At 53.4% G+C, this 12885-nt stretch overlaps 9 protein-coding genes across 9 annotated transcripts; 4 read left to right on the top strand and 5 right to left on the bottom strand.

The window, feature by feature from the left end:
* Positions 1-477: 477 nt before the first annotated feature.
* On the bottom strand, positions 478-1242 carry PHYSODRAFT_466600 (hypothetical protein; the record flags this gene model as incomplete). The annotated part of the gene is made up of 4 exons (XM_009519634.1): positions 478-651; positions 736-842; positions 894-1029; positions 1084-1242. 4 exons carry the CDS (start codon positions 1240-1242, stop codon positions 478-480), a joined length of 576 nt encoding a protein of 191 aa, XP_009517929.1.
* PHYSODRAFT_421212 (hypothetical protein) lies at positions 1234-1584 on the bottom strand (the record flags this gene model as incomplete). Its single annotated transcript, XM_009519633.1, has 1 exon — positions 1234-1584. A coding segment is annotated over one exon (351 nt), but the record flags the coding sequence as incomplete, so codon positions are not given.
* A 1130-nt stretch (positions 1585-2714) lies between these two features.
* On the bottom strand, positions 2715-3734 carry PHYSODRAFT_323991 (hypothetical protein; the record flags this gene model as incomplete). The annotated part of the gene is made up of 2 exons (XM_009519632.1): positions 2715-3429; positions 3508-3734. 2 exons carry the CDS (start codon positions 3732-3734, stop codon positions 2715-2717), a joined length of 942 nt encoding a protein of 313 aa, XP_009517927.1.
* Positions 3735-3751: 17 nt separating this feature from the next.
* On the top strand, positions 3752-4300 carry PHYSODRAFT_436643 (hypothetical protein; the record flags this gene model as incomplete). The annotated part of the gene is made up of 1 exon (XM_009519631.1): positions 3752-4300. A coding segment is annotated over one exon (549 nt), but the record flags the coding sequence as incomplete, so codon positions are not given.
* A 15-nt stretch (positions 4301-4315) lies between these two features.
* Positions 4316-5263, top strand: PHYSODRAFT_477021 (hypothetical protein; the record flags this gene model as incomplete). Its single annotated transcript, XM_009519630.1, has 1 exon — positions 4316-5263. One exon carries the CDS (start codon positions 4316-4318, stop codon positions 5261-5263), a length of 948 nt encoding a protein of 315 aa, XP_009517925.1.
* A 549-nt stretch (positions 5264-5812) lies between these two features.
* Positions 5813-6890, bottom strand: PHYSODRAFT_477890 (hypothetical protein; the record flags this gene model as incomplete). The annotated part of the gene is made up of 4 exons (XM_009519629.1): positions 5813-5992; positions 6166-6212; positions 6284-6576; positions 6658-6890. 4 exons carry the CDS (start codon positions 6888-6890, stop codon positions 5813-5815), a joined length of 753 nt encoding a protein of 250 aa, XP_009517924.1.
* Positions 6891-7221: 331 nt separating this feature from the next.
* PHYSODRAFT_469514 (hypothetical protein) lies at positions 7222-7587 on the bottom strand (the record flags this gene model as incomplete). Its single annotated transcript, XM_009519628.1, has 1 exon — positions 7222-7587. The coding sequence occupies one exon, from the start codon at positions 7585-7587 to the stop codon at positions 7222-7224; it is 366 nt and encodes a 121-aa protein (XP_009517923.1).
* Positions 7588-7981: 394 nt separating this feature from the next.
* PHYSODRAFT_447807 (hypothetical protein) lies at positions 7982-8206 on the top strand (the record flags this gene model as incomplete). Its single annotated transcript, XM_009519627.1, has 1 exon — positions 7982-8206. A coding segment is annotated over one exon (225 nt), but the record flags the coding sequence as incomplete, so codon positions are not given.
* A 452-nt stretch (positions 8207-8658) lies between these two features.
* On the top strand, positions 8659-9613 carry PHYSODRAFT_323988 (hypothetical protein; the record flags this gene model as incomplete). Its single annotated transcript, XM_009519626.1, has 4 exons — positions 8659-8691; positions 9169-9228; positions 9330-9435; positions 9462-9613. 4 exons carry the CDS (start codon positions 8659-8661, stop codon positions 9611-9613), a joined length of 351 nt encoding a protein of 116 aa, XP_009517921.1.
* Positions 9614-12885: the final 3272 nt, after the last annotated feature.

Genomic DNA, 12885 nt, shown 5'->3' with positions numbered 1-12885 from the left:
GTGGTTTTCCGTAAACGTTTGGTGCTACGTCCAATATCACTGGTGCCGTGCGCGGATCCTCTTCCTTGGGGGGCACTCATGATGGTGTTGTGAAGTGCTAGTAGCACTGTGGTTTTAGTTGTTGAGTCTATGACTATAGTTAGTGCGGCCAGACTAACGCTAAGAGCGTGAAGCACCTAATGTTTTTGGCCAATCATATCGATTATGGTCCCTCGTGATAAATTCACCCTTCGTTGTGGTACCCTCGTGATAAATATCCGTCAAAAGATCAGACCCATCCTTTGCAGAAGATCTGTCCAAAAAATCGCTACTTTGAAACCCCCTATTTGTGTCGAAAAATCTTATGATAATCGTTATCCTTTACTATCCAGCTTAAAAGCCCACGCGTGAGATCGGCGAATATCCCACGGGCGGGCTCAAGCTGATTAGTTGAATGCATGAGTAAATGTATTAGAAAGAGCGTTTAGAGGTTACTAGTTAGACCAATGTAGTGTTTAAATGGAGTGAGTGGCAGTCCCGACCTGTCTTCAGGCCGCAAACCTCAAAGAAATTGTTTTCCAGTGGATCAGAGCACCCGGAGCAGTAAAATGAGGCCTTCCGCCCGCAAATACTGCATTTGCGCTGCGTACGCAAGATTGTCCCGCTAAGACGCTTGTACCGGGGAAGCGTACTGAATGCATAGAGTGTGTGAGTTGGGGGCGCTACGTCGTCACGGAAATCAGCAGCAGTAGTGACCCTCGTCGAGCGGTGCATCACAAAGTCGTTGAATACCAGTTGATAGGCCAACTGAGAGATGAATGTGTTGAAGTCGACAATAGCCGATTCTAAGAACCCCGATTCGACTCCTTTATACTGATCCACCACCACCATGCCAAACACCGTAGCGAGCAAACGATGTTGCCACTGCATTGCGTGCCAAGTTCGTTCGATCTCGAGGCTACCCTGTCGAAGATGATCATGAACATATATCCCCGAGAACTTCGAGAAAAAGAGCTCCACCATTTGCGGGCGCTGGATACGTCGGTCATACTGTATTGTTTTCAGCTGGCCGTTGTCTAGGATGAGCTTGTGCCGTCGGCGAACGCTATCGTTGCCAGGAAGCGCCGTTCCGCGGTTTGAGATGAGGCACTTCGCTTTGCGGTCAGCCCAGCAGAGAGCATACATCGCGGTGCCTTTGGGAGTTTTGCTCTGTAGCATCTTAAATGACCCACGAGCGGGCTCAGAACCAAACCACTCTGTCATATACTTTTTTGGATACTCGCGAGACGCTGTTTTGACCATTCCCATAAAGTAAAGACCGCAAAGATTTTCAAGTTGCACAAGGGTATTAACCGAAGCAAAAGCGCTGTCTGCAACAACGGTGCGCCCGCTACCTTTATAAACTTCAGAAAACCGCAGAACAATCGCTGAACCCTCACCAAACAACGCGTGGTATGGCTTCTGGCGTTGACGCTCGGCTCCCTCCATCAAATCTAACCCCAACAGCACACCCGAATCACCATCAGCGATAGCTTTTAGTTCGGCACCCACGCCTTCTGGCTTCCTTGGGATTTTTGTCTTGTGAGGTATGCCATCGTGGCAGTATTAACCCTCTTTGCCCTGCTAGGCGCTCATGCACTCATCCACGCAAAGAATCTCCCCGGGTGATACTACATCGCGGCGGCGTGAATTATATCCATCTATTAGCGGTCTTATAGATTTCCATGGGTCATCTGACGGCACATCATCGGAAAAAGAGAGCGCAGCTGAAATATTTTCAAAGGCATGTCGTGTAATGCAGAAGCGCTCACCAAAGTTTGCGGCTGTGCCAACCATACCCTCACCAACTTCTCTTTCCCAGTAGGTCCGCAAGGGACCGCGTCTAGGCTCGACTGCCATCGCAAGCCGAACTCCCAGAAAGCGAAACAAATCTCCCTCAGCAATTGGACGTTGCTTACGCTCCACCAACTTGGCATTTGTGTGCTGTAGAGTAGTTTGTATGGTCGACCACGGGTACATCAGAAAAAAATATTTGGCGAAGGTCTTTTCTCCTAACTCCAGCGTCGCCGGCCAGGGAAATTTTTTTTGCGCTTGCGTTGCAAAGTTGCAGGGTCGACAAGGAGGTCGGAACAAAATTCCCAGATGCGGTTGTGGGCAAGTATTTTTCCGTCGTTAGAAATTCCAGAGACCATCGTAGACGTATCATCTGCGTTACCTTCTTCATCTTCCTCCTCGTCCGAAGAGGATTCCGACTCAGAAGAAGACGAGTCACCCGGACCAGGCCCCGCACCAACACCAGCTAACAGCAAAGCGGCCATCGACTCTAAAGGCTCCGTAGTCGGGTTCTGCATGGCTGAGTCGCTGCTGGGAGCCTGCAGTAGCTGTATTGAACGCGCCGACACTGACTGTACTGATCCATCGCCCCACTGAACGCTGTACCACGGCTGGCGTTTGCTGTTGTCGATCGACAGGACAACGCCCTCCTTGCCCAGTGTCCCCTTAGACTTTCCTTGAACACGATTTCCAACACCGAGTTTCACCGTGAAGACAGCTTCGTTTGTGACTGGAAAAAAAGCGCTGAACAGCTCAGACCTTCCTCTCTATTTATAAACGATATACGTACACTAGCCATTCCCAGTAGCTTCTAAAGAAATATTTATAGATGGGCCCACGCATGGGCTCTGTGGGGAGTAAAGGTTACCTCCCAGCCTGGGTACGGAGACAATAGCAGCTGACTAATAGTGAGGTGGGGTGGGATTTTTGTTCTTCTCCCGTCTCCACGGGCGCTTCTTGAATACAACGTCCTCCATAAAGTCGCGGCATGTGATCTGCTCGGCGACAGGAGCCTTCGGATTAAGGCAAGCTTCAGGCTTTGCGCGCAAGAAGTAGGGCATGGACATTCGGAGTTCAGCTTCCGCTTCCACACAGATCGGCGGTACACGATGCAACGGCGCTGAAATGACCCCGTGGGTCAGAAGGCCAAGTGTCTCTCCAGCAAACACAGAGAATTGCAGTGGTGTGGCGCTTTCCTCCACATCGGCCCATACCATTCGCTCCAAGTTCCACATTTGCAAGCCAGGGACCGTGGCTAAAGGCGACACTGTCACCAGTCCGAGATCGGCATGCACGCCACAGGAGTTATCGTTCGGATCCACCTCGGCTGGTCCCTTACCGTTTGCGGCATTGTTGCGGTAGCTGTAAATACGCAGCACCGATGCGCCATATTGATAGCTTGTATCTCGTGGTCCTTCGTACGTCTTCGACGCACGCATTCTGTCGTCCAGAAGTTCTTCAAACAGCCAGTTCTCGTCGATATTAAGCAGCTCACAGACGGCCTTCATGCAGCTTCTCGCCATATCATCGAGCAGTTCCAGGAGTATCAGCAGCTCGTTGGCAAATTCTTCGTTCTCTTCACTGTCTTGGAAGTAAACCGGAGGCCACAGCGTCCCACTTGCAGCGATAGGAAGGCGGAGCTGCAAGTATTCTCGATTCCGATCCGCGCTAAACCCCACACGCCGTCCACGTTACACCACCGGGTGCGAAGTGTACAAACTGTCACTCGGATTGTCCTCCACGTCCTCTTCTCCCTCCTTCTTCTCACTTGGCTTGCTCACGTTCACAAAGTCAATCCATCTCTTCTCCTTGGGCAGCTCCAACTGTTCCACCAGCCACTTCCTCACCCTCTCGAATGCAACCTGCGGGATCTTGGCCTGTTCCGGCGTCACCTCTAGCCTGGCGAACCCGTAACTCTGCATGTTCTGCACAAAGCGACGTCGGGCCAACGTCCTGGCGACTGAATTGGTCGAGTCTGGAAAAAGTCTGCCCTGTGAAGGAGTTGTTGATTGCTGGAGCTCGATGGAATACCTGGCCTACACATTACTACCGCGTTCATGCAGGGATACTGTGTCACACAGTCGTGCCGCAGTACAATGTCCACGCGATGTATATTCTGGAGAATTCTACGTACAACCGGACATCAGCAAGTTGTTCCGGTCAGACCATTGCCTTCCATGGAAACTTCTATCACGGTAGTTTTGGTTATTACGCAATCTATGCAGAGACACAAGGAGCATATTGTATGCAGGACGGCACAGCCTACCTTACCGTAAGCGGACTAGGCAAGTACGACATCAATGGACTGCGACTCGCTCAAGACAGAGGTGACGTGGAGTACAGGATGTCCTACTGGTACATCTTTACTGGAACGTCCTTCACCCTCGTCAGGATACCGACGCTACGGAGAAGCTTCGTCTCTTGTAGGCGATTCGCAAAACACTGCGATCAAATGGCCGAGCCAATTCGAATACAGGAAGCCATCGTTTACGTCCAAGAGAGCATGCGGCTGTCGGCCCACGGAGCCAAGAACGTCCACCGATTATTGCTGATGTTCCTCCTCGTGGACCAGGGAGTCATGAGCGACTTCTTCCTCCTCAGCACTCAGGAAGGAATCTTCGGACGCATCCAGTCCATCTCGCTCGGCTACAACTTGGCAGGTCTTATGTCCATGGTGTTTGAGATGATGGAGACGATGAACTGGATGAACGAGAAGCTGCGGTGTCAGGTAAAGCGACTGCTATTCAACTACGAGACGGTCCTGATTGGTGAGTTCATCACTGCAGCAGTTCTGCAGCAATACCTGATATCGCTGAGCCGATCTCAACTCAAGGACACACAGCCGGCGGCAGAAGTGGTGTCATACTATTTAATGGGGCCAGTCGGGCACATCGTGCTTGCCTTGGGTTGTCTTACGATCATTGTGTTCACCAGAGCAATTGGTGCTGTCGCATTCGCAAGGTGGAGGTTCGGTACGATTCAAGTGTTGGCGAAGACTTGCAGTGTGGACGCTGCATTGGGAGCGCGCAGTAAGTTGGTGCTTTTGCACGGATACGTCTGGGAGAATGGCGAGCTGTACTACAGCCCGCGCTCGTTGAAAGCGCTCGGGGTCTTAAAGGCAGTCGAAGCTGACGGGAGGGAGTTGTTCGTGCACACGACGCTGCACTGGGTATCGACTCCTCACAACAATCTTACCGTACTGGGGACTGGGGAAGACAGAAGAGTAAAACCGACTACGGAATGTCCATGTTCTAGTATCATCACTTTCTTTGATCGAGAGCTAGGCGGGAATGCTGTGGACGCCGAATGTTACATTGGAGGCACCTTGCTCCCCCAAACAAATGGCGATGGCCGCTGGTGTTGCGGTAAACGTCAAAGCGAGCGGGTTTGCTGCTCACCAGAAGCCACATCAGGACCAACACAAATAAAGATTCGAGTCCGTACTTTGTAGGAAGATAGCAAGTCTTGTCCGATTTCCCCTGCACGATAAGATACAAGAGATTGTCCTGTGCAATCGTTTGATGCTCCTCAACATCTCGTAGACGAAAAGATAGAGTTGAAATCACCATCCTCGTGATATTTTTTGCTGGAATGTTAACGCCCGTCGATACATGTCGTACAATTTTACGAATGTTTGCTAGTTTCTGTGAGTCAAGGGCTCCGATTCTTGCTCATTGAGAATATTCACTACTATGTACGCTAAGTACCGTGTACATACAGTATATCACTGAAAATAGCTCACTAACGTCAATAATCTTAGCTACGATGAATGCCAAGCACAGTGGCAACATCACATTCTTTGTCATCACTTAGCAGTGCGCAGCAGGGCCTCCGAATATGGCATTTTTATTTAGTAGGTTGGTCGTTGCAGAATAAATTATCCCCTGACGCTCCTACCAATACAACAGTACATTATGGCATTGCCCCCAACGTACCACAATAAATAATGCCATTATGAAAAGCATGAAGTCTATTAACAAGACACCAGTTAGCTTATCATCTAGCTCAAATTGTCCACAGTCGTTGCATCCCAGTACGACCGATTCTGGCGGAGAAACAAAATCGTCTCAAGCGTGCGTGGCAGCAGGCCGTGTCGTTGATGACCAAACGTCACCCGAGCAATGCTGAAGAAGCGTTCCACCACGTTCGACGTGGGTGGGATGCTCTTCACCTGCTCATACTTGACACGGTCCTGTGCAAGCCGCCGGCGCTTCCGAAGACGCTCCACGAACGACGCGGCTGGATCCTCCTCCTCTTCACTCGCGGCCGCGTCGTCCGGTCTGGCAGCTTGGGCTGCAAAGCGGCCTTTTCAGCACGCGTCAGCCGCTGCGCCTTCCCGCGGAGAACGCGTACACACCCAGCCTCAAAATCTGGGTTGTGCACAATGTTGGCCCGAGGCCCTGCAAAATAAAAACCATTATACAATTGTTAGTGAAAATATTGAACACAAATTCAACAGTTTTAAACTTACCAATGTAGCGCCCATATTGTGGCTTGACAGCGATCAGCTCGTCGAACCACTCGCGAACGTCCAGCAGGTCGACGTCGTGGCCTTGAAGGGCCTTCGAGACCGACTCGATGTCGCACAGCTCCTGGTACAATGCCTGCAGTCGCTTGTTCATCGCCGGCGGCGGGAGCAGGTCCATGAGGTCGTCGTCTTCGGCGTCAAGAAACTCGAGGAGCTGGAGGTAGCGCCGTACCATCTCGAACGTAGAGCTCCAGCGCGTGTCCTGGCGAAGGACAGGCCGAAGTGGCGTTTTCAACCTATTTTGTAAAAAAAATACAAAAGTACACAAATTGTGTTAGAGACATATTGACACACTACACATACACATTGGCGCTTACCGTAGTTTGGCAGATTGGGTGAGCGTACGCAATTTTACCATGAGCGCCTGCACAGCAGCCAGGTCCTCCTCATGCGACGCCATGTCCGCCTGAACAGCAAGGTTCAGGCGGTGGCTTGCGCAACCAACAAGCGGCACACTCATAAGAGTTGCCAGCCGCCGGTTTACGGCGCAGTTGTCAGCTACGAGGAAGCGACACTGCGCCAGCTGTACGCCGTAATCGCGCTGCAGCATGGTCGCTAGAAACTCGAGATGGCCCTGCGCGGAGAGATCGTCGTCCAGCGCGTCCAGCAGCGCGGCCATGCTGAGTAGCGTTGTCTTGGGACAGCCGTTCACCTCATAGCACGCGAACACGGCGATGTAGTGCTCAGATGCGTGTGCCAGCCGTCGAGCATGATGCCGAAGCGTGCTGGGAGCTCCGACGCAATCGAACGCTCGACGGCGACGACGACCCCGTCCATGCCAGCCCGCAGCGTTTCCTCCGAGATGGGGTCCAGGCTGGAGTAGCTGAATAACATCCATAAAGTAAAGTTGTTTGTTCCGTAGTAATGTAAACACAATGACATTATGCATACACGTACCGCCGAGCTTCTCGGCTCTCACAAAAAGAGAGTGGCAGGTTGCACATGACAATCCAAACCATCCAGCCGTGGAGGTTGAGCGCCGAGTGGCGGACGAAGTTTACGAGGGAGCCTGTCTCCGCCGTCGTAGCGTCGAGCATGACGGTCTCGTAGTCAGGGTGCTCCCGCCTGATATGTTGCATCAGGTTGGAGTACCCGTTCCTATGGGTTTGCTTCCGAACCGTGCCGCAACGGCAACGGAAATACTCGAGAATCACCTCGTCGTTCTGGTCGCGACACGGGCGGAAGTAAAACCCCGAGACTTGGGAGTTCGTGTAGGTAGGGCAAGGGGGGCGGATAGCGCGAACCATGCTGGATGAGGTCTTGGAGGCTTGAGAAGTGAAAATTGAAGAGTGAGCGCTGCCAAATGAGCTGCAACTAGCAACGCAGACAACCAGTAATTCCAGTTCTTCTGAACGACTGGAAGCGAGAAGATGGCTGGTAAAACGCTAACATTATTATATAAAGGTAACTGTCATAAATTATGTAATATCACAAAGCACATCAATAAATTATCACGGTAGATGGGCTGAACCCGCCGAAATGCGTAATTTATTGTTATTTTCTGAAATAATGTTATTGACAATGCTATTTTCGGAGGCCCTGGTGCGCAGTATGGGAACCGCTTCTGTCAGTCCCTCCTCTGTGGAACGCGCAGAATACGGAAGTGCACGCTTATCAATTTGGCATCGGCTGGAGCAGGGTTGGAGTGCTCTTCGAGTGGGGCGTCATGGCTCGTATTCAGTTGAACGACTCGAAAGTCTAGATCATTATTGCAAAACCACATCAAGAACTCGAGTCGCCTCGGTGTGCCTACTCACACCACTACCAGCGTTAACAACGGCAGCATTGTTGGAGTGCTTGTCATTGCGACCTCCATCTGAAGGTTGGCGAGCAAATTGGATGTTCTGGATTCGTCTGAGCTTGACAGTGTCTGTTATCCTGGTAGTGCTTCGGTTACGAAGTATGGACAGTCCAACCAGGATTAATTCGATGCACCTGATATGTGGCGCACATGAAGTAAAAGTATACTGAAATCAAGTAAAGTCAGTTAATAATTTCAGAAATCGCATGGTTTCTTGAAATTCACGGAAAAGTAGAGGTTTTTTCGGTGGATGCCAAACTAGTTGAGTAGGATATTCGTTTCCAGAGATTAAGGGTAAACGTTAAGTACGACGGTGCCCATCTGAAATGTTTGGATGAAGGAGGACTCCTCCGAGAGGGTCTTTGCCGATAGCAGAATGCTCGGTGTTCGTATGCAAGTGGCTTGTGCAGCGATATTTGATCTATCTACTAAAGCGCGGAGGGTGTTCGGCGCGCTGCTACCAAGATAGAATAATGCTAAAGTCTATGCAAATTCAGCACTGTGTGCCTACGATAGCATGAGCGATGGCGAGATGATGAAGCGAGGCTCGGTAGGTAGCGCGGCGATGTACAGGTGGTGATAGTTCCGATGCGGTGCGAGTCCAGCTAGTTCGGCGCAACAGCAGCGGTGTTTATCGTGAGCACGGGGGGGGGGGCTGCGGCGACCGAAAAAGCTAAACTGAGGACGAGCCCAGCTCTTTTGTATTGTGGTCGTTTTGCTTCTTTGTCTTCAAGGAAGGATCCGTAGTCTAGATCAATAACAGAAATTTTCTGCGGATCATCGTACCTAGTCCAAATCACTCAGTGCAAAATCCCAAAGGAAAGGCCCGTAGTCTTAATCGCTCACCATGTTCCGAAAATGTTTTGGAACCATCTATTGTAGTCACAATCACTCGATATGAACTGGCACAAAGTAAGTTTTCGGACTGTATGAGGAAATATATCGATTTTTTTATCTGAAAGGTTGTGCCGCTTCGTCCAAGTCAACAGAATCAACAACCCGTTCATCTGTTCAAGTACACGGCAAGTTTGACAGCTCGGTGGAGACCAACGACGGCGGTCTGGTGGTGAACAGGGAGGTGATCCACGTGTTCGCGGCGCCCAGCCCGTCGCCATGTATGTGTGCGAGTCGACGGGCGCGTTCGCGACGACGGACAAGGCCCACGCCCACTTCGAGGGCGGCTGCTAGAAGGCGGTGAACTCGGAGCCGCCCAACAACTCCACGCCCATGTACATGATGGGCGTGAACCACGAGGAGTACGATGGATCGGCGCCCGTGGTGTGGAACGCGTCGTGTACGAGGTGATCAACGACCAGTTAGGCTCGAAGCGGATGCTTCTCGTGGTGCTGTTGGCGCTGGTGCCACCGTTGGCGCTGGGGGCTTCGGAGGTGGCACTGGCGGTCTTGGCCGAGCGGGTGGTCTCAGTGGTGTCGACTTTCGAAGCCGGCCAGTCAAGAGTGCCAGCATCGTGAAAAACCACTGCGCCAGCCGCGCTTCTCGAAAGCGTCCCTGTGGTGCGCATCATGAACATGACGATCAGCATGGCTGGTGGTCGCTGCTGCCAGTCGCAGCAGATGCGTATAGTATCGATGGTGTTTCTATAATACGTAGTCGGCGTATTGTATTCTCAGTTTATTTAATTCACAAGTGCCTTAGTGCGCTGCATTGCAAAGTGCCAGTCACTACGGCAAGCTCTCAACCACGTTGAACGCGGATGCGTGCAAGTATACTCCAAATAATACTTTCAAATACTTTCAGCACTTTGAGTCGTCGTTGTGAGCGTGCCGACCTCTATTGAAGTGCATTCGCGGGCAAGCAGGACTGAAGTGCTTGAAATATGCACTACCAGTGTGACGGGTCACACAGCACTTCTTAACAGAGGAAGCAGGAGTATACAAACACCAAGTGAACAGCCGTTCACGTGTCCCTGGTCTGAAGGGGACGACTTGACTTGAAAAGCGGTAGATCTAAGACTGAATGTATTTATAGGTTGGTACAGATTTGGCCTGCATACAAATCCTAAGTTCCCTGTAGTTTGTGTCATACAAGATGTATCTGTTGGCTCTGAGGCCACTTGGGTCACTATCCAGGGGAGTGACCGATGTAGCCATCCCGGAATAATGACAGGGTCACTATTCCATGTAACTCCGTTACATCCTCCCCCACTTAGATTCGCTCTTATCGACCAATTAGAGCGAGGTTACGCCGGCGACTCACATTTCACTCGCAAAGTCGAAATCCATCCACAACGGTGCGAGCTCTGGCGCCTCGGCTCCCGGGCCTCACAGAGCAACTGGCGCATCGCCGAGCAGGCCGCAGGGTCTCCACGTCGACCGGAAGCATGCCTCCAAAGCGCAGTGCGCGCAGTGCGAAAGCACCTCCGAAACCGCGGGCCGTAGGGCCGAAGACCAGGGCGGCCAAGGCCATGGACGAGTCGTCCGCGCTGATGGAGGCCACGAAGGCGGCCGAGGAGGTGGTGCGCTCTCGTAGCAGCACGCCGGAGAGTGGTCGTCAGGCCGGGGCTCGGAGCAAGTCTCCTGACGCCGCGCAAGGCAAGGAGGAGAGTCCTCGGGGCCATAAAAGCCCGGCTCGCGACTGGGAAGCCGCCGTCTTTGACTGCACGATGGTCCAGTACTCCGGTGAGAGTTCACCCGACGACGAGAACGTCTCGGAGGGCAGCACGCACGCTGCCTAAGGCACGGAGCTGGCGGCAGGCGACATGACCAACGCCTCGGCCGACGCAAAGGCTTCGGCTGAGAGAAGGAGGCGGAGGACGCCGAGGGTCTCGCCCCATATCGTAACAGCCTTCGGGCAGTCTGCCTGGAGCTGCTCAACGGGCTCCCACGAGTTATCCGACTCAGGGTAACCCCTCCACTTCACGAACAGCTGGCGCTTGCCATGGAGCCGCCGCTCCCGGACGACTCGTTCCACGTGGTAGTGGATCTGCCCATTACGATCAAGGAGGGCCGGCGTTGGCCTCGCACGGCCATGGTTGCGAGCCTGAGGCGACGCAGCCGTATGCTGGGGCCCCGAGTCAGGTGGTGGCCCTGCAGCAAGAGGAGATTCGTCTTCTCCGGGACCGTGTGTACGTCCTCGAGATCGGGCTTGGCGTCGGCCTTGGTGGCGAGGCTGCCGCTCGTGCTGGTCAGCCTGGTGCCGTGGAGCGGCTCCGTGAGGATGTTACCTCGCTCTATCAAGAAACTCGCAGTCTCCATGGCCGTGTGGATCGTCGAGCCGACCTGTCGTCTTACGACTCGCTGCGAAACCAGCTCGCTGGCCTTCGGGCCGAGCTTCATGGCCACGCACCGTATCCGGAGCAGCAGCAGCTCCACTCGTATCAGGCCCAGTTTGGCCAGGGCTCGTACAGGGCCCCTGCGTATGCTGCTCCGATGTACGCCGCGCCGTCTTACGACCAGCGCGCGTATCAGGCGCCTTACCGTGACCCGACGCCGCGCTTCGAGGAGCTGCGCTCTTCTCCACCGGGCCACCCACCGCTTCCTGCGGGGCAGCCAGAGCCAGAGGGTCATGGTACCTCTTAAGACGACCCACGTAAAACGTCGGGTGAGTCGTCATCGACTTGGGCAAGTCTATGGTGTACGCCGCGCCATGCCGGCTGAGGACCGTGAAGGGTCCAATGAAGCGGTGCTTCAGCTTGTTGCTCTCGACCGAGCTAACAGTGTTTAGCGGTAGGTTTCTAGTATCTAGGAGAACTAAATCCCCAACCTTAAACACGTTCATGTTTCCTCTTCCATTTCGGTCAGAGTACTCCTTCTGTTTATCTTGGGCTTGCGTCATGGTGTCTTGCACCCTGCTGATTATGTTCAGCCTGTCTTCGGCAAACGAGGAGAGTTGCTTCCGCAAAGTGGCTGGACTCACGTCCGAGACTTGGGAGGAAAAGGTTTTCCGAGCCTCTCCCCCACTTAGGACCGAAGCCCCGGTACTGCCTCGTAATGTGAGCGGCACCTGAGGGTGGCGCAACCCGTTCAGGCAAAAGGGCGTAAGCCCGTCGATGCATGTACCGCATTGTTGAGTGCGAACTCAACCATGGGCAAGCGATCAGCCCAAGAGCGGGGCATCTCCGCGCAGATACTGTCGAGCGTGTCAGCACGCGATTGACGCGCTCCGTCTGGCCATCCGTCTGCGGGTGGTCCGCCGTCGACATCGACAGTCGTGTGCCGAGAAGGCGAAACAGCGTCTGCCAGAACGTAGCGGTGAACCGCGGGTCTCGATCAGAGACAATGGTCTCGGGCAGACCGTGGTGTCGCAAGACACAGTCCGTGAACAGGCGAGCGACCTCGTCGCCAGTGTCGGTGTCACGAACTGTAGCAAAGTGGACCATCTTGCTCAGACGGCACACGAAGGCAACAACACCAGTGTTGCCACGGTCATCGGCCGGAAGTCCGAAGACAAAGTCGAGACTCATCGACTTCCAGCAGTCCGCTGGGGCCGGCAGGCTCTGGAATGGTGCCGAGGCGTGACCGGCAGGCTTCACGCGCTAGCCCGTCTCGCACGTACGGACGTAGGTGGCGACCCACTTGTACATGTGACGCCACCAAAACATCTGCGAGACAGACGCGTACGTCTTCTCACGGCCGAGATGGCCACTGGATGGAGCGTCGTGCGCCTCCATCAGGATGTCGTACTTAAGATCCTCGTCGTTGGGCACGACAATACGGGGAGGATCCTCGGGCTCGGCCCTATAGTGGAGCAAACCGTCAGCCCACTCATAGCGGTGCAGCCTGGC

This window comes from Phytophthora sojae, assembly GCF_000149755.1.
Source record: "Phytophthora sojae unplaced genomic scaffold PHYSOscaffold_1, whole genome shotgun sequence".
Lineage (NCBI taxonomy): Eukaryota > Oomycota > Peronosporomycetes > Peronosporales > Peronosporaceae > Phytophthora > Phytophthora sojae.
The sequence above is the reverse complement of the archived record's forward strand: the minus strand, read 5'-3'. Positions and strand labels throughout refer to the sequence as shown.